This window comes from Diceros bicornis, chromosome 23 (assembly GCF_020826845.1).
Source record: "Diceros bicornis minor isolate mBicDic1 chromosome 23, mDicBic1.mat.cur, whole genome shotgun sequence".
NCBI classification, from domain to species: Eukaryota; Metazoa; Chordata; class Mammalia; order Perissodactyla; family Rhinocerotidae; genus Diceros; species Diceros bicornis.
Window position 1 is genome coordinate 23,884,721 of NC_080762.1, and position 20,712 is coordinate 23,905,432.

The 20,712-nt window shown below is 42.0% G+C and overlaps 1 protein-coding gene across 1 annotated transcript in view; it reads left to right on the forward strand.

Moving 5' to 3' along the window:
• Window positions 1-1,539, forward strand: part of TRAF3IP2 (TRAF3 interacting protein 2) — a 39,809-nt gene extending 38,270 nt beyond the window's left edge. Inside the window, exon 9 of the mRNA XM_058566449.1 lies at window positions 970-1,539. Within this exon, the coding sequence (XP_058422432.1) occupies window positions 970-1,116 (147 nt within the window). The 3' untranslated portion in view covers window positions 1,117-1,539. The remainder of the gene's footprint in view (window positions 1-969) is intronic.
• The last annotated feature ends 19,173 nt before the right edge of the window (window positions 1,540-20,712 follow it).

A 20,712-nucleotide genomic window follows, 5' to 3' on the forward strand; every position in this document is an offset into this window, starting at 1 on the left:
CCTGACATATAGCAGGTGCTGCTTCTCAGCACATCCTGCAGTCCCCAAAGGAGTCCCATCTCCTCAGAGAAAAACCTACCAGGCCCTATCTGACACAGCCCCCTCTACTTCCAGACCTCCTCACCTACTCTCTCTCACTTACTCCTCTCTTGCCACACTGGCCTTGTAGCTCCTTGAACAGGCCAGGGATGCTCCCACCACAGGGCCTTTGCACTGGCTCTTCTATCTGCCTGGACCCACACACCCATGAAGCTCGCTGCCTCTGTTCTTTCAGGTCTTCGCCCATTTTCTTACTGAGACCTTTCCTAAACACCCTACTTAGAACTGCAAACCTTCCATCCCTGCCCCAGCACTCCCTATCCCCTTTCTCTGTTTTTTTTCCTCCACAGCATGTATCACCATCGAACACACTATACATTTTACTTATTCATTATCTGTCTTTCCCCAACAGAATGTCCACTCCATGAGGGCAGTCTGAAACTGCACCCTCATGATCCCCGGCTTACAGTTTCTGCTTGTGCCTAACACCTGAGATCTGGTGGGCTGCTTCTACCGCAGGCCAGACCTGTGGCTGGAATGAAAGGATGATGAATTAGATTAAGCCCATAGCCTTGGCATACTTCTTGCGAAGCCACAGGGGAATTCACATCACTCTGCGTGACCTCCATCCTCCCCCTTTTATGTGAGGGTGGTGAAAAGCACGTTGAAATGCAAAGGGCAGGTAGCCTGGGAGACTGACAGAAAATGCTGTGCACATGTGGTTTCCATGATGAGATACACAGCTTGCTCCCGAAGCCAAAAGCATTTCACAGGCTAACTCTTCCAAAAGCAAAATAACTCGGCTCCCAGGATAGCTTGGTAGGAAACGCCCATGAAAGGAAAGCCGTAGATGTTTGGGAACTGAGCCTGGGATCTGGAATCCAGGTTTTTCTCGAACGGCCTTTGCTCCTGTCATTCTGTCTCCCACAGGAGCACGTGCCCACCTGGCTTCAGAACACTCACGTCTACAGCTGGCCCAAGAATAAAAAAAACATCCTGCTGCGGCTGCTCAGAGAGGAAGAGTACGTGGCTCCTCCCCGGGGGCCTCTGCCCACCCTTCAAGTGGTACCCCTGTGACACCTTACCTCCCCAGGTCACTGGGGCCATGCCATGTCTGGGGCCCTGTTCCGACAAGCATGCTTCTAGCTGAGGCTGTTTGTTTTCAGCCCCTCTCAGAGGGGCCCTCCTACCCCAGAAAACCTGTTCTGCAGAGTACCCTCCCTCCTGGGACCTCACAGACCCTGTCTTTGAAAGAGAGGCCGTGGCGGCTCTGCATTCCCCGCTTCTGAAGCTCACTGCGTGTTGCTCCTAACAGTCCGACGTGTCCACTCTGGGCCTCTCGGTGCTTAGCACGTACATAATATACGTGATGTTGCAATAAATGTAAACGGCCCCACTCTCCCATCGCTTAAGGCTACTTTTATGAGTTAGCCAGATGCTTGTGTGTCCTCAGACCAAACTGATTCATGTACAAATAATAAAATGTTTACTCTTTTGTAAGATTGTGTTTCACTTATCTCAAGGGAGATAGATATGTACTAATTCATAATGATATGGGCAGTTGCATCCAGGGACTTTAATAAAGCTGCTTAGATATAATATTAGATAAATGTAACAGACTACTCTGTATTAAAGGATTAAAGCCAGATAGTTAAACAGTCCCTTTTAACATAATCTTAAAAGCTTTATTCTTGCAGTAGAAATTTTTAACAAAACAACTTGGTACAGCACACAACCATGATTCTAAAAGGATTCTAAATAGGGTCTGGCTATATATGTAAATATATGTGTGTTTTCTATGAAGTGACGAGGAATATATAACACAGGCTCGAACTGTGGCTTGCGAGACCTGTGCTCTAGTCTTGGTTCTACCACTAACTAGCCGTGTGACCTCAAGCAAGTCCTTTCTCTTTTCTGAAACTCTGGGGACTTATTTATAAAATGACATGGAAAAAAGTATCGCTGATGACCCTAAAAGGTTTAAGGTCTAGGACCTAAATTCTAAATTTTTTTTTTTAAATAATTTTATTTATTTATTTTTTTCCCCCAAAGCCCTAGTAGATAGTTGTATGTCATATAGCTGCACATCCTTCTAGTTGCTGTATGTGGGACGCGGCCTCAGCATGGCCGGAGAAGCAGTACGTTGGTGCGTGCCCGGGATCTGAACCCGGACCGTCAGCAGCAGAGCACATGCACCCAACCGCTAAGCCACGGGGCCAGCCCCTAAATATTCTTTTAAGGAATGACTGAGTTTTCATAATTATGTCTCCCAGGGGATAAAATTACATTTTCTCAACAGGGACATTTTCTTCTTTGTTAATAACCTTCAACAACACCCTCACATTAATCATTTTAGAAATACATATATCTTGCTCATCAGCTCTCAAAAAAAAAGAATACACAAACATACGTGTATATGAAATATATATATATATATATATATATATATATATATATATATATATATATATGTAAAATCTACATAAACTACGGGGCAAGGTGGGATGACTTTAATTATGGCCCAAGATAGTAAGCCAATATGAAGACTTTTTGGGAGTGAGAGCTACTGCTTTCTCTCATCTGTCTACCTAACCTCTTAAACAAGGCTCAATTGTGCTATGAAATAGTTCAACCCTTACATGTCACCATAGGGAAAAGACAAATACTTACCCACTCTAAATAAGAAACTTTGCTCATGAATTTCAAAGAACATTAGTTTCCTTTTCATTATAATCGAGATGTCTACTGGGTAAGTTGAATGTCTTTGTTTTAAAAAAAAAATAGGAAAAGAAAAGAAAAGCTAGTATACCTTAAGTACTCATTTGTAAGACTCTGTGACAAGTATCTTCAACTCTGGAGCATTTGAGACCTGGTAGAACTGTCTTTCTTGCCTGATTAACTCGAAATGCCTGAAAAACACCCCAAACAGAAACTTCAACTCTTTTTTCTCTGTTTTTATATTTTTTGGAGATGACACCATCATTAAGGATTCACATGACTGTAAATAAAATGACATCAGCAATTACTGCTCTGAAATGTTTCTAGTTCGAAAAGGTTTAGCAGTGTGATGTTATTACCCCTCCTCCCTTCAGAGACCTATCCTGAGCTCTCAGCCAGTATTCCTACCCCAGGTGAGTGACAAGGGAAGGTCCCTGGTGTTCCACAAAGAGTTGTTAAAGTGTTACAGCTGGTAGCACTGGTAGTAAAAAAAAAACAACAAAAAGTACACACACACACAACACCTGGCCAAGTGATGCAAGTTTGACACCCGAAGTTTCTATGAAATATGATGACCACGAACATAAAAGGAATTTTAACAACTATTTTAGAGCGCTGATACTAGGATTAACACGTGGTTTATTTAGACGTTATCCTGGTGCTCGTGCGTTCATCTGCAGATATTTTGGGGGTGGAAGTGGGGTAGGGCTGACTCAGTAAAAATAACCTCTGAGCCTCAAGGCTTTATTCAGACCTAAACTGACTTTAGGGGTCAGGTGTGCGGAATGCAAGGTTAGATTTTTGTCTAATATTTAGTGACTAACTTAAAATTTAAAATGTAATTTTTAATTTCAGTGACTGGTTTCAAAACATCTGCCTGCTTAATTTAACTTCTGTATTGCTCAGGACATCTCAGTTCTTAGCTACAATCAAAGTATTAGACTAGCTATTTCTCAGCTGTGCTCAGAAAAATTATTGTTGATCCCTTTTTCTTTTTTCCCTCAAATAAAACACCTATTTAAAGATGGAGTTTTTCTCAGAGTCATCTCAGCAAGGGAGGCAAGCTCTCCATTTTGAACATTCCAGACCTTGTTTCATGATGTTTTGCCAAGAGCATTTTTCTTAACCTCAGCCACTTCATCAACCACCTCAACCACTTTGCCAAACACCCCACTGTCACCATCACCTTTGCCAAACAGATTGCAAAGTCCTATGATTATTGGGAAATGATCCAGAAAGAGTCTCTCAAAACACAGGATCTTTCTGTTTCTTCTTAATGAACCAAAAAGAATCAGTGAGACCCACCTCCTAGTGGCACATGAAAAGAGAAGGAAGGTTAGACTGTGGGAAAATACCACAAAGAAGAAATGCCTCTCACCCTGAAGAATTATGCACTATTTTTCAAGACAAATGGCTCTATATGAGCCCACCAACCAAATAAACAACAACAAAAACTAGAAAGAAAGCACTAAAATCAATTTAATTCTCATATCATTTATTTCTGTCATGGAATTTGCAGTCTGGAAAGGACCCTTGAAATCAAACACCTCTGCAGTTTTTTTTTTTCCTTTTTTTGAAGAAGACTGGCTCCGTGCTAACATCTGTTGCCAATCTTCCTCTTTTTTCTTTTTTCTCCCCAAAGCCCCAGTGCATAGCTGTGTGTCATAGTTGTAGAGTTGTTTCTGTATGGCACGCCACCTCAGCATGGCTTGATGAGCAGTGAGTATGTCCGCGCCCAGGATCTGAACAGGCAAACCCCGGGCCGCCAAAGCGGAACATGTGAACTTAACCACTAGCCACCAGGCAGGCCCCCTACAGTTTTGTTTTATGCATGAGAAAAGGGGGGCCCACAGAAACCGAGGATTGTTGAAGGTCATCCCAGGACTAAAACCCAGGTTTCCTGGTTTCCAGTCTGTAGACATTTATTTGATGAACCTAGAAAGCTTCCTGGCTTTTGATGGTACATTTGTTCAACAAATGACCCAATAACTCCCGGAGGTAAACTGAGCCTCATGAACATAGGAGGCCTGAGGGAAGATGCACTTCTGTCTTCTGATGGCTGGAGGATTAAATGATCATGTTGCAACTTGTTCTGTGGGAAATCCTTGGGGGAATTAATTATTACTGTGATTATATGAAGTGTGACTCTCTTGAAGTAGTTTGGCATATTTATTTTATACTAGTATTACATGAAACCAAGGCACAATTTAAAAGTTCTTGACACCTTCCTGAAGCTTACAGACAAAACCTGCTAATAGATCGATTTCTTTTAGTTTTATCTGACCAATCTCCAAAACAACAACGACGAAAAAGGTTTTTATTTTTAAATACTGTGATATTCATTTTTCCCTCACCCTTCTGATTCTACAAGAGTGGCACTTGTTGGAATGATACACGGCTGTTTGAAATATCTGCATTACCTTTCAGACGGAGAAATGAGAAATGTGTGGGTCATGCTAAGTCTCCTTCGGGTGGGGGGAGGCTGCAGGAAGGGTTCCTTTTTATCAGGAGGGACATCAACAACACAAGGAGCCTCGCTCAATCAATCCAGCTGGCATTCTGGGAGGCCTTATGCCCAGGCCGGAGAGCGTGTTTCTAACTTCATTCTGATTTGTTCCATTTTCTATTGGAAAAAGCTTTCAGATAGAATCACAGCATACTTGGTGGGAAGTAGAAGGCTTTTGCAGACTCTGGGCAGTCACGTGCTGCTGACTCACCCCCTGTGTGCCACAGTCCCTCCATCTGTGACTGGGCATTTGCTCCCAAATCCTCAGCCTCAAGCCAAGCAGCTGGGACCTGTAAGAGGAACGCTCGTGTTTAGTTCTCTCTTTAAATTCTCAAGGAGCATATGAGTATGGGTCTAGGTCACACTTACCAGGGTGTTTAGAAAGTGATATTTGAGCCTTTGCTGAACAATAAAAGTCTTGGACCGAACTGTACCTGGGCAAAGGTGACCATGTTCTGGGCCTGCCTGCTCTTTTCTAGAAACACTCGTCTGGAAGGAGTAATTGCAGCCCCCAGATCTCCCAGGACTTGTAAACTAAAACCATGAGGGCACACATTTCTTGTCCCTTGCCTGACCTCCCTTTGCTCCCTTCACCAGGAAGGCATTGATGGCAGACGGCAGCTGGGGAGAGAAGGGAGAGGGGGGAGAGAGCACACGAGAGAACTTATGCCTGATGGATCCCATTAGGCTTAGTGTGCAAAGCAAGTTGAGATGGAGTAGCTGCTCTGGTATGCGTCCAAAACTGCGGTTCTATTTTTAGTCTCTCCCGCGTGCTTCTTAGCCCCGCATTGTACGCCTGGGCACCTGGATCGGCAGCAAAACGTGGAACTGAGCCACTCATTTGTAAAAGTGGAAGGAAGGAGGCCATTGATGCCGGGCTTGTTTATCGCCGACAGGGAAGGGGGACCTGGAATGTTAATGAGGATGGCTCTCTGAAGCATGCCTTCATGGTTAGCTAGGAGTTCAAAGGAGGAGGCAGCCTCCGTCCTGTGCTGAACAAATGTGAACCGTTGATAGATGGAAGGAGAAATCAATTATGCTGTCGCAGGCTTCCATGTCATTGTGGTGGAGTTGTTAGAAAAGGTAGGACAAGGACCAGATCTCAAAAGGAAACAAAGCCACATGGCCTTGAAGTACAACGAGTTTGCCATGGCAACCGATGGAAACGAGCCTCCCGGGCACCGAGCAGGTGTGTTATCTTACAGAATAAACATACTTCTCTCACTCCCTGGTTTTTATAATAAAACCTGTGTTTGGATTACTTTCCCCTCCTCTTTGTTACCCGGAGAAGTTGGCTGTTGCTCAATCAGCCCAAGGCTCTAGTGAGGGAAATGTAATCAGTGTTATCAAAAGGGCTGCTTTTGAAAAGCTGGTGCTCAGCTTGGCTGCCAGCCTCGTCTGTGGGCAGCAGCTGGGCTGCAGGTACCTGTCTGGCCTTTGCCACCTTCCAGGCGATGCCCTCCATAGAAAGCCACTTGTGCACGCATTCATTGAGGCATGACGGGGAGGCCCGGCTCTCAGGCAGGCGGTGGTCAAAAGCTGCCTTCTCCCGAGAGGAGGAGAAATGTGTTTGGGTGAGGCTGGGACATGACCAATTTTCAGCATCCTGTGTTATCTGGGATGTGGGCCAAGGGTTCCTTCAGTTCAGGGATTAACTGATTCTATCTTCCAATCTGTTGTTATCTAGAAATTTCAGTTACTCAGAAATTTGCAGAGAGCTATTTCTCCGAGCTTTAAATCCCTCTCAGATGGGTTCTGGGGAGGTAGATTCTCATGTCTGAAATGTACACAAAATGTGGAGACATTATAAAATCCTCCCAAGTTAAAAGGGAGGATTTTACTTTTTATTATTATGAGGCCAAAAATAATGATAAAGGAAGATAGTCATATTTTCATTGTTCTCTCCTTGTGACTAAAAGAAAACTTCTTCCACTCTAGCTTCAAATTGATTTTCAAAACAAGATGCTCATTCACAACGGACTTTTAGAACACAGGCAATTCTAAACTAGGTTGTGGCAAAACCACTGAACTGAGGAGAACTTGTACAGCCAGGGCCCGCCAGCTTGGTGAAAAGCTGTCAAGCTGCGGTTAATGTTCAGCAGCACCTAAACCCCTCCCTGCTTCTGTAGGTGCTCCTTCTTTCCTCCAACAAGATGCCCAGCACCACCGCCCCTGCCCCTCTCGTCCAGCCCTCTCCTCCCAGATGATGCCCTGGCTGCCCCTTCACTCATCACCTTACCTTTAACCCTAATAGGAAAAAAAATGGCTGCCTGAAGGACCAATTTAAACTCTGGTGTCAGTGGAGGAAAGAGTTTCATGCACTAACCCTCCCAGACAAAATGGTATCGCAAAATTCAGGCACTGGGGGCTTGTCCAGTGGCATAGTGGTTAAGTTTGTGCACTCTGCTTCGGCGGCCTGGGGTTTGCAGGTTTGGATACCGGGCACAGACCTATGCACAGCTTATCAAGCCATGCTGTGGCAGCGTCCCACATATAAAGTAGAGGAGATGGGCACGGATGTTAGCCCAGGGCCAATCTTCCTCAGCAAAAAGAGGAGGACTGGCAACAGATGTTAGCTCAGGGCTGATCTTCCTCACCAAAAAAAAAAAAAAAAAACAAACCACCAAGTTCAGGCACTAAACCATGCTGTGAGGTGAGCTTAAGGAGGGACTTCCAAAGTGGGTGGGTAGGGCCTTTCCACTTTGGGTTTTTAAAATTCAAGATTCTAAACTAGATCTTTGGATATTATGAAGCAGAAGTCCCTGACACCCCAGTGTGAGCATGAGAGGTCTGGGTCCATCATGTACCATTTCTAATGAAACTGTCATTCAAAAGCTAATCCCAGAAAGGTCTCAGGGTGGGAGTTCAGCAGCAGATAACAGATAACAACAAATCTCCAACTACTTACTAAATACCTACTATGTGCACAGTACTATGCTTGGCACGAAGATGAGTGATACGTGCTCTTGCCCTCCAAGTATTTAAAATCTAGCTGGGGAGACAAGACATAACATGTGAAAAGCTCACACCCAAGGCAGCATACAGTAAATGCTAAGCATGTGGGCCAGCTGGTCCCTTTTCCCTGACCTTCACTATGACCCAGGACTGAGCTCACTTTTATGCAGTTTCAAGGTCAGATCTTCAAAGAAGCAGATGACTGGAGATTTTTCCTAATAAATAGAAGACCTGCTCACTCCTCCTCCCCACATACACCTTTTAGATTATAATATTCAAAGTCCCTATAAATCACCATGTAAATGAGATGCAAGATTAGGAGACAAAATGTAAGAAATGGGCAAAGTATGAAAAAGCACCGCAGAGTGTGCATATTAAACCAATAAATGACAAGGCAGCCCACAGGGCATCCATCAGCCCTCTAAAGAGCAGCCTAGATCCGTGCCTCAAGAAGGGCCCGGCAACATTGCCAAAGTGGGAAGGCGAGGATGTGCTTTTTACACTGCAACCTCCACATCTGGGAAGGCAGAAACAGGGCGGTGATGGGCTCAGCTGGGAGAGAGCAAATGGAATTTCACACTCTCGGTAGGGTGTGGGGAATGTTAGAAGTTGAGCCTGTCAGCTAAACATACAAATAACTGAGCGAGAAAGCAGAAAATGATAATTTGCTGGAATGGGCGAAGAAACTCTCTCCATGAATGAATGTTGGCACTGTCCAATTTCCCCAAACAAAATCTGTGGCAGAAAACACTGACCAAGCTGAGTCTGTGATGTGTCTTAACATGTTTCTCACTCGCGCGAGGTGTAGTTTTGTAATCAGACAAACCAGAGTTTGAATCCCAGTTCGCTTACTGACAAATTGTGTGACCTTAGGCATTACTTAACCTCTCAGTCTCAGCCACGAAATGGGGACAACAGAACCAACTCCCAGGGAGGCTGTCAGGATAAGGTCAGATGGATGACATAAAGCTCCTGGAATAGTGCCTGGCATGTAGTAAATACTCAATAAATCTTCCTTCCTTTCTTGCCCTTTCCTTCTTGCTTTCTAGCTCATAATTAATGATTATTTTAGGGGACTTTGAATGTTATTTCCAAAAAGTCAAATAGCAAATCCTAACAAAAAAAAATCTTTCATTTTAAAAATGAAGCCTTAGGAGAGGTCAACATATGAGCTTTTAAGCTTAAAACTTCCATCTAGTCTTTCAGAGGAGCTAATCAGCATAGTTTGTTTTCTTAATAAGACCTGGGAGAGGCCATAGCAGACTCGCAGAACAATCACAGCATCTGGAGGGAGCCTTCTGTCCTCTGACATCTTGCTAAGGAGCAGGACTCCCAGCAGCAGGGGCTGGAATGATGAGAGGTATAACATACCAAACTTGGCAACGATGTTTGACTTTAAAGGAAACTAACTTTAGATATTCACAATGGGGCCTAAAGAATAGGATAATGGATTGGAAAGTATTTTGAAAAGTAATTTGAAAGGCAGTATTGTGTTCATATTATACCTATTATTAAAAAGGAAATTTTGAATTCAGGTTGGGAAAACTGCTATGCTCTCCTCTGGCTCTGCTTTTCTAAGAAACAAGTTATCGTTGTCTTCTCCAACACAGCCCACTCTGAATTATCTAGCCACCAAGGAAAAGGGGGAAGGGCTGGTTAAGCAAACACTTAAACTGAAAGAGAGTTATGGGCTGGCCCCGTGGCTTAGCGGTTAAGTGCACGCGCTCCACTACTGGCGACCTGGGTTCGGATCCCGGGCGCACACCGACGCACCGCTTCTCCGGCCGTGGTGAGGCCGTGTCCCACATACAGCAACTAGAAGGATGTGCAACTATGACATACAGCTATCTACTGGGGCTTTGGGGAAAGAAAAGGAGGAAGATTGGCAATAGATGTTAGCTCAGAGCTGGTCTTCCTCAGCAAAAAGAGGAGGATTAGCATGGATGTTAGCTCAGGGCTGATCTTCCTCACAAAAAAAAAAAAAAAGAAAGAAAGAGAGTTACCACATTGGTTAGTGTTTCTCAAACCTCTTTTTTTTTTTAAAGGAAAAAAGTCCACCCATGTTGACTTAAATAATTTTCATTATATTGTTCCTTAAATATGTACCAATATATAATTAGGTATAAACGCTTAATAGCTCACTAAAAACTATAAGAGTGAAAAATGAAAAAGTTCTAGAGATCTGTTGCACAACAATGTGAATATACTTAACATTACCAAACTGCACACTTAAAAATGGTTAAGATGGTAAATTTCATGCTATGTGTTTTTTACCAAAATTAAAAAAAAAAACTATAAGAACAAATCAAATTTACAAATTAAATAAAAACAAAATCACCAGATAAATTCAAATAAAAAGCATTAATTTGGTGTAAAGGTGGTAATACTTTGCTGACATTAAATAGCCAACGTTGGGTTTAATTACAATTTATACTCATAATTATAAAAGCATAATAAGATACTTTTACCCATTTTATGTTGCAATCGTTGATTTAAATATTCGATTTTGAGCATGATGGACAGTCATTTGACTCACAATCATTATCATTATTATAACTTTTCCTCCCATCAGGTTACTCATTTGAAACCATCAGTTAATTATTTTAATTGGTCCAACTGATTTAAAAATGGTACTCTCCAAAATATAATAATGATAAATTTTTTTGAAAAAGCTTCTAACGAAAAGTTCTTCATGGAGAAAATCTGCAAGTTGGTATGTGATATAAACAAGAGAATCAAACCAATGATGTACATCCCCTTATAACCTGAATAAAGTGACGCTTTGCCTAGCTTCTTTTGAGTTCCACCTGTGCTACCAGGAGACCTGTAATGACTCAATTTTCTCACCATTTTCCTCTATTTCAACCACTGTGAAGTCTAAAACTTCATTTATACCCCTGCCATGATTCATTTGGCCTTCACTTTGCGTGAATGCATCATTTGTGTATGAGGTCAGCTGGGTTCTTTTCTCATTAGCCAATTAAAGTGGCATTGTTATTTTTATGATGGAAAATAAAAATCAATTTATTAAATAAATTAAGAGATTAAACTTAATTGCATCTTATCACTAAAAAAGAGCAGCTTTAGCTTTGTAACTGGTAAGATAATTCAATACGATTTTTATCAAACAGAATGCAAGAAGGTTTCTGTCATTTTGATGCCAGGGATGCCAATCTAAAGACTATAAACACTGTAATGTACAGCATGGTGACTGTGGTTAATAATACTGCATTGCATATTGGAAAGTTGCTAAGAGAGTAGATCCTAAAAAAATAAGTAAAGACTACTAACACATTAAAAGTTAAATATTGCCATATTTTGCCATGGCACCAACCCAATTTTAAACACAAAGCACTGACACTAAAAGTATGCGGTTATAAAATGAACATACCAGGTGAGCCAAATAAGCTCATATTTTATTATGTTTTTTTAGATCATCATTGAAATGAAAATGCATTATTACTGATGGACCATCAATAATATATACACAGACTTCTTTAGTTTGAGGAAAAACTGATACTGTATACATAGATACTACAGATCTTTAAAGAACTAGAACACCAGAAAAGTGGAGTGAGGACAGCATCCACCTGAGAGGGAGGCCTGGTGCAGGGTGTTGGGCCCAAGCAGGACGGACAAGAGGGGCATCCCTGCAGAGGGTCAGCTTCACTCAGTGTCAGAATCAAAGAGGGCTGAGAGGATGGCCCAATGCAGGGTGTTGGATCCCAGGTGGGTTGAGGATGGTGGGGGCAGGCAGCCCGGCATGGTGTGGGGAGTGTTTTTGCAAAGGGATAGTGTTGGAGTGCAGGCCAGATGAAGAGGGTACCCCTGTAGAGAGGTGGCGTGGTGAGGGGGGTGTCTGTGTAGGAAGGTGGTCCAGCACAGGTGTTAAAGCCAAAGCAGGTGTGCTACCTAATAAGATAGAATAAGAAGAACAAAGCGTCTGATAGTCCTGATAAACATAGCATGTGACATTCCTGACAAAGACATATAACTTAAATCATGAGAAAATATCAGACAAACACAAATTGAGGGACATTCTACAAAAAGACTGGCCTATATTCTTTAAAAGTGTCAAAGATATGCAAGTCAGGAAAAGACGGAGGAACTATTCCAGATTGAAGGAGACTAAGGAGACATGAGGAATAATTGCATCGTGTGGTTCTGAACAGGAACCCTTTCGCTAAAATTATATTATTGGGCCATGGAGAAACTTGACTGGAATCTGAGGATTAGACCCCAATGTATCAATGTTAATTTCCAAATTTTGCTATTTGGACTGGACTTATGTATGGAAATGTCTCTGAGGAAATGTGCTGTATGATATTCAGGGGTGATGGGGGAACCAGATTGGCAACCTTATTTCAAATGGTAAGGGGGAGAAAAGTTATTTGTACTTGACTTTCAACTTTTCAGAAAATTTGAGAGATTGTCTCCAAATTTAAAATTTAATGATATCTTGTTAAGTTAAAAAAAAAGGGGTGGGCCGGCCCAGTGGCGCAAGCGGTTAAGTGCGCGCACTACACCGCGGTGGCCCAGGGCTCACAGGTTCGGATCCTGGATGCGCACTGACACACTGCTTGTCAAGCCATGCTGTGGCGGCGTCCCATATAAAGTAGAGGAAGATGGGCATGGATGTTAGCCCAGGGCCAGTCTTCCTCAGCAAAAAGAGAAGGACTGGCATCAGATGTTAGCTCAGGGCTGATCTTCCTCACAAAAAAAAAAAAAAAGGATAAAAATTCATGTATAGTGTATGACCAACTATGTAGAATAAGCTTGCAAAATAGTAAGGGTTCCCATATTCAGAGTTATGTGTCAGACACTGGACTAAGCTGTTTGTATATCTGATCTCATTTAAACTTCATATCAATCTTACAAAGTGGGTATTACTAGTCTCATTTTACAGATAAGGAATCTGAGGCTCGGAGAGCCTAAGTAACTTGTCCAGGTTCTTAACTAACCTATTGTACTGTTCAGGAAAAAGACTAGAAAAAATGCCCAGAATGTTAACAGCAGTAGTCTCTGGGCAGTGGGACTATGCACAACTTTTAGCTTTTCCTTTTGTAGTTTTCAGTATTTTCCAAAATAACCATAATGGTATGCTGCTTTTGTAATTAGAAAAAAAGAGAAAGCTGTCAATTAAAAAGTAAATCACTTGTTGTGGAGCAATGGCATAAAAAGATGCTGATTATTCAATTCCATATTGAACAACCCAAACTATTAATAGTGATATTATCTCTTAGTAGTGATTTTCATTTTTAAATTTTTGCTTCTCTGTAATTTATTGTTTCTATAATTAATTCTCTCATTCATTCAACAAATACTTCCTGAGCATCTGCTATGATTTATTTTTATAAGAAGAAAAAATTTTAAGAGAAAAAAATGTACAATATAAGTCCAAAGTTGTAAATTTTATTCAAAAAAGCAGGAAGGAAGGATATACATGCTTAGAAAAAGACTGGGCACCAAATTGTTACTAGCAGTTATGTCTCAGTGGTGAGTTAGTGGAAATGTTATCTTTTCCGAATACTTTTCTATGCTTTCCCAGTTTCCAAGAATATGTATTACTTATATATTCTATTCACGGCTGTGTCTCCAGTGCTTAGAAGAGTACCTGGCACATAATAGGAGTTCAAGGAGATTTGTTGAATGAATGAATGCTTTTGAGTATAAACACCCCCAAAATAGTTTTTAAAAACAGCATCGACCTTTATTTATTCATTCCCTTATGATAGTTGGCAAACTTTGCATTTAACCTATGCTCTCCCATGCTGAAGAAGACACAAGAGAAGGCCCAGGTGTAGTAGGGAGTTTTAGTTGCCATTTACTAGGTGGTGGTGCTGGGGAGAGCCATGTTACATGGATGACAGAGTGAGCAGAAAGAGAGGACACACTATTCAGGAAAACACCACAACGCTGTTTTATTGTATTTATTAAGAATTCTATTCAACCTATCTCCAGGAGAATGGGAGGTGACACATCACATGCCAGTGTCCATTGAGGATAGACCTCATGTTGTAAAATAGCTTGGTTTTTTGGTAGTGACATCTGAGGTCACAGAGGAATGGAGGGGTGGGATGAGGTTGGGACAACTCAGTCATGATCTCCTATTTTGCTTGTAATTATGAAGCTCATTTCTCTGGTTTTATAAATTAACTTGGATCATAAGCCCTAAGAGAGACCAGATATGAGGGCAATGTGGGGATAGAAGACCCTTTGCTGGTGCATGAATCAGAACTGCCCCAGCATCCATATCTCCACTTGGCTGTCCATCTCTTGACTCATTTATGGGGGAGACAATATGATATAGCGATATTGCCAAATGTGAAGATTCTCAAAAACCACATGAGAGCCAGTCCTGATGGCCTAGAGGTTCAAGTTCAGCACTCACCGCTTTGGCAGCCGAGGTTTGCTTCCTGGTCACGGAAACATACTACTCGTCTGTCAGTTGCCATGCTGCGGTGGCGGCTCACAGAGAAGAACTAGAATGACTCACAACTAGGATATACAACCATGTACTGGGGCTTTGGGAAGGGGCAAAAAAAAAAAAAACAGATTGGCAACAGATGTTAGCTCAGGGTGAATCTTTCCTGCAAAAACCAACCAACCAACCAACCATATAAGGTAGTCCTTATGTGTATCCAGGGATTACCAGAAGAAACAAACCTTTGAAGTCATCCTTGAATCTTCTCTTTCTCTTACACCAAGACATTGACAAATTCTGTTGGTTCTGCCTTCAGAATCTGACCACTCTTACCTCACTTGGATTATTGAAAGAGCCTCTTAACCACTCCCTGCTTTAATCCTTGGCCCCCTGGTTTATTTTCCACACAGCAGCCACAAGGATCCTTTGAAAGCCTAACTCAGATCATGTCTTTGCACAAAAACCTACAATGGCCATAGCTCTTACAATAAGGCCCCACCTTGTGTCCCACAGTTCTGTTATCTCTCTGACCTGATTTTCTACAGCTTTCCCCTTGCTCACTCCACTCTAGCCACTTTGACCTCTAGGCACACTTTGCCCTTGCTGTATCCTCTGCAGGAAGCTGCCCTGCCCCCATCCAAATGGCCCTCTCTCTCACCCTTAGACTCTCTCCTCAAATGTCACCTTATCAGAGAGACCTTTCCTGACCATCTGTGTCAAGCAGAAACCGCGCATCTAGACATCATCTCCTTTACCTGGCTTTTCTTCATAGCAATCATCATCATCTGGGACAGTTCTGCCCACCGAGTGTGTCTGATTTTCCCATACACATGGTATGATTGCACTTCCTCATCTTCTGAAGTTGGGTGTGGGCATGTGACTTGCTTTGTCCAGTGACATGTAAGTAGGAGTGCCATGTGTCACTTTCAGGTGTAAGCTTTAAAAACCAGTGTGCATTTCACCATCCCATCTTTCCCTCTCTCACGGAGACTAGCCATACTCCAGATGGTGGTTCTCCAGGCAGCCAGGGTCCCAGAGGGAAGTTGCATAGAACAGAGCTCCCAGCTGAGCTGCAATGAACATGCAGTGTAAGTGAGAAATAAACTGTTTTAAACCACTGAGATACTGGGCTGTTTACTGTCACAAAATAACTAGCCTATCTTGAGTGACATACACTCTGACACATTACATATTTATTTGTTTACTGTGTCCCCCTGCACCCCCTCCATAATGCAATCTCTATGAGAGCACTGTTCACTGTTACATCTCCAGTGCCTGAACAGTGCCTGGCTCATGGTAGGTATTTTTTTTTATATATAATTTTATTTATTTATTTTTTCCCCCAAAGCCCCAGTAGATAGTTGTATGTCATAGCTGCACATCCTTCTAGTTGCTGTATGTGGGACGCGGCCTCAGCATGGCCGGAGAAGCGGTGCGTCGGTGCGCGCCCGGGATCCGAACCCGGGCCGCCAGCAGCGGAGCGCCAGCACTTAACCGCTAAGCCACGGGGCCGGCCCACATGGTAGGTATTTAATAAATCATTGTTAGCTGATTGAATAAAAGATAAATTGATCACACCAACTGAAATAGTAAGATTTAACAATGGCAAGTGAATCTAATCCTGGACTCATCTACAAAAACATTCATTCTACCTGATCTGAATGTGAACAAAATGGTTCCCGATTCAAGATCTGAAGTGTGGCCGCTTATCTCAGCAGACACAGATTGAAAGCACAGATTGTCTATGGGTACATAACATAGCTGGTCACGAAAGCACATAAAGTAGCTAAAGTTACAACACAAATGGAGATCTGGCACACTGCTGAGGGGACTCAGAGACAACCATAAATAAAAAGCATTAGCAGTGTTTGTGTCAATGCTGAATGCTGATGTGGTTTCCCTTCCTAGTGTGGACATTAGCATTTGTAATGAACTGAGCTTCAGAGGCCTGGGGTTTGATCTGCTGTTATCAAAAATTGGTGTATGAGTCCCTCTCAGGACTTCTGCAAAAGCTGTGTGTGCTTTTGTGCACTGCTTTCCTTTCACGTGCTTCCTCCTGGTATGCGTGAATTTGGATGGGGATAATGCATTTCCTGTATCATGTGGCACAGCACAAGGAAACTCATTGTATCCCTTCAGAGGAAGAGTACATCTGTAAGTAGTTTTTAAGAGTGTACTGAAGGATCTTGTTAGGGTGACTTATTCTCCCAGTTCCATTTGGTTGATGAAGTGGATCACGTGACAGATGTGCATAATGAACTGCTTCAGTTGCTGCCAGTGGGAAGCTCAACCTATAAAATGCGAAATCTCATGGCCTCATTGAGGGCATAGCAAGCTGATCACATAAGAGAAGTCTGCCCCATTCTGAGTTGTCGTTTCTTACTGCCGCATACAATGCACCAGTGTTACTAGGCTTTTGCTTTTACTTTCCCCCAAAGTAACTGCCTTTCCAGTTTATTCCTAATTCGAACTGGAAAGGCAGTGGTTTCTGCATACAATTCCTTAAAGAGCAAACATCACTAAGATGTGCAAGTAATCATCCATGAAATGCATTTGCAAGGAGTCTTTATGTTTTGTCATTAAAAAAGGAAACATATATTTGCATCAGAAAGCAGGATTGCTGGGGTTTTTTTGCCTCTTTTCCACCTCTTTTCCTCCCATCCTTTTTTATATTTCTTTTCCTTCTCTGTTCCATTAGTTTATTTTTGCTCTTTATACTCATTGGTAATTCCCTAATGTCTGCAATCATAAGGGATATAATTTGTCTCCCATTTTCCATGGGTGGCACAGAACAGTGATGTCCAAGCCAAAAAACACAAGTGACGAATCTATTCCAGGAGTGGTCCATCTTGCAGCTCACTCTGGATGCTTCTGGGTCACTAAGGAACAAACAATGAATGGAGAAATAAAAAGCAATAATGCAAACGCTAGTCCTAGATATGATAATAGGGGAAATGATGAAAAAGGCTATAAGTCAACTCAACCTCTACCACAGAGCTAGGCACTGTGTGGGGAACTGAAGAGACAGAGCACACGGCCTTTGACTTGAAAAAAGTGAATAAATGATGGTGTGTGATGACATATCCAAATGCCATTACAGCTGCACAGATAATAGGGCTTTAGGTGGTCCCAGAGGGAAGATCTCAGTGAGAACTTAAGTTGTCAGGCAAGGCTTTGGGCTGGAGGCAGGAACTGAGCTGGACCTAGAAGGACCCGTTTTAGATGCTGTCAAAGAGCAGAATACTCTATTAAAGAGGTCAAGAGTGCATGACATCTTGATCAAATTCAGCTGTTTGGGGCACCTCGCTTCATAGCCCCAGTTTCCCAACTAACCACACATGTCAGCCGCACAGATTATCTAAAGAACATTAAAAAATATTCATCAGATGTTAGTATAAGCCAATTAATCACAACATAAAGTACCAAGATGTCATAGCTGTACGCTTTCAATCAATTATGAGGACAGCAGAATTGTTTTTTCTTGTATACCAGTAAGTGTCATGGATTAAAAGTGCTGCTGAATTTAAGGAGAATAGAAAATATAATCTGAAAAATGAGAGCTTAATCTTCTCGTAGCAAAATAGCTTATGAAACTTCTTTTGGAGACTTTTAATTATGTCAGATTTGGCTTGAGCGAATTTAGTGAATTTTCCTTTGCAGACAGAAAGCTGGCATTGGGGCCCTATAGAAAGTCTCTGGCACTCGGTTACTCATTCTGACCCTGATGCTGGCCGGCAGCCTCTGGTGAAAATCCCTGGCTCTTCTCTGCAGAGGAATGGCAAGACTTGGCAGCAACTGTTGAGTTCACACAGAGACGGGAGTGACTTGTTCCCAGGGTCAGCAGGGGTGGAGGTAAGAGGCAGCTCAAGGCCAAGAGCTTGACTTCCTGACCCTTCCAGAAAAGTGGAGCACTCTCTAATTTATTCCTAATTGGAATACTTTGCTGTGGTTTTCCTGGCCACAAGACGTGCCCTTTTAACCATTTCCTCTCAAAAGACTTTTGTTAGATTTGATTTAGTTGTTTCAATATCAAAATAGCTACCACATAAAATTTATTACCAAAAATGCCTCCTATTCCTGTTTCACATAACTCAGTAATATGGTTCCTGAGGTCTTGAGCCCAGAACTATCGGTCCTTTTGGTTGTAGGGGTTGGCAGGAAAAATTAGAGTTTATGAAAAATAGAAACCCTTTAGACTGTCTCCCTTTTTCTGAATGCCATGAATACTTTTTTTTTTTAAGAGAATTCTCAGTTTATAAAGATTTTATTTATTTATTTTTCCCCCCAAAGCCCTAGTAGATAGTTGTATGTCATAGTTGCACATCCTTCTAGTTGCTGTATGTGGGACGCGACCTCAGCATGGCCGGAGAAGCGGTGCTCGCCCGGGATCTGAACCCGGGCTGCCAGCAGCGGAGCGCGCGCACTTAACCGCTAAGCCACAGGGCCGGCCCTGCCATGAATACTTGAATGTAGGTATATACGCACACGGTTTGGGTGCATGCGTGCATGTACACACATTGTTACACATCACCTATTTTACTGAAAAATATTATGATAGAAAACTTTATTATTTTTCTTTAAAAATAATAAAGGACTGGTTGTAGTCCTTCAACGATGGGCACCTGAGAAGCATTTGTTTGCAGGTAGCTAAGTGGTCTGCCTGAAACCTAAAATTAGATTGAGTTGATGATTCCACTGGGAGCAATTTTTCCCTCAGTGCTTTCATTCCCAAACTCTGCTACCCCCACTTCCTGCACGGACTGAAGTCATGGTAGATACCACTCAAAAGGAATAACTCCTGAGAGACTCTTTCTGGAAAATCAGCATGCAAAAGGCAGTTGGCCCCAGAAGCCAAGGGCTCTTGGCTACAGCAGTAGAATGTTAAAGCCACACAACAGTAAAAGGAATCTGGGTTTCCTATATTTTAAATTGTCTATTGTTTCAGTCTTAGCTTTAGTGAAATTCAGAGAAAGGAATTAAAGAATTGAATGAATTAAAGATTTTGCTTTTAGAGTCTTTACAAAAATAATGTGTTTTTGATGTTATTCCTTAAAAGATGATGAAAATTAGGTGCTGAAATTTAGATGCCTTCTGAAAATGACTTGGAATAATTATATTTGTTAAACTGGGCAGCCCTGATATTGTATGCTATGTAAATCAACTTTCATTATTCTTTAATGACTCTTTGCAATTCTTTTTTCTAGAACTTTTCAAGCTTGACTTGTGTTCACCTTGCTGTGGAATGCTTTAAAGGGCATTTCATCTACTAGCAGAGGAAAATGATAAATTATAGATGCCAAATCATATAGTAGTGATTTAGGTAACACTAGGGTAAGGTTGGAAGCAATAAAATAAAAATTTTCCCAATCAACCTCTACATTAGGAGCAAAAAAGAAATAGCTGTCTGCATAATTAAAGAGAGACATGTCAACATGCTTGTTAATATGCTAATCTGAGGGCTTTTTAAAAAACCTGAAATTATAAAGAAGAATACTGGAATATTTATCAGTTTAAGCAAAGTTCTGTATTTATGAATGACTATGAAGCAATTTTGTTGTAAGTGTGCTCTGGAAATACTGATATCAAGAAAGGAAAAAAAAGGGAACAGCTCAATCTCTTAAGCATTTGGGGAGTCAGGATAATGAGGTGGTTGAGAGTTGGCCTGAGGGACTTGTGGCCAAGTCCCTACTAGCTGTGTGACCTCAGGCAAGTTACTTAACCTCTTTGGGCCTCTGTTTCCTCTGTAAACTGAAAGATAACTCATAAGGTTATTGTGGGGATTATAAATAAAGCATTTAAAATTGAATCTAACAGAGTAAGCACTCAATAAAAATGGGTCATATAATATCTAATCATTCTTTTGCCCAAACTCCCTGTTGGCTTCTCTTCTTACTCTGAGTGAAAGCTCAAGTCCTGACCATGTCCTATAAGGCCCCACATAACCTGCCTCGGTTTTCTCTCTGACCTGATTGCCAACTGCTTCCCTGCAACACCGTCAGCTCACACACTGGCCTCCTGGCTGTTCCTCAGACACACTAGGTACCTTCCTCACAGACACTAGGCACTGTCC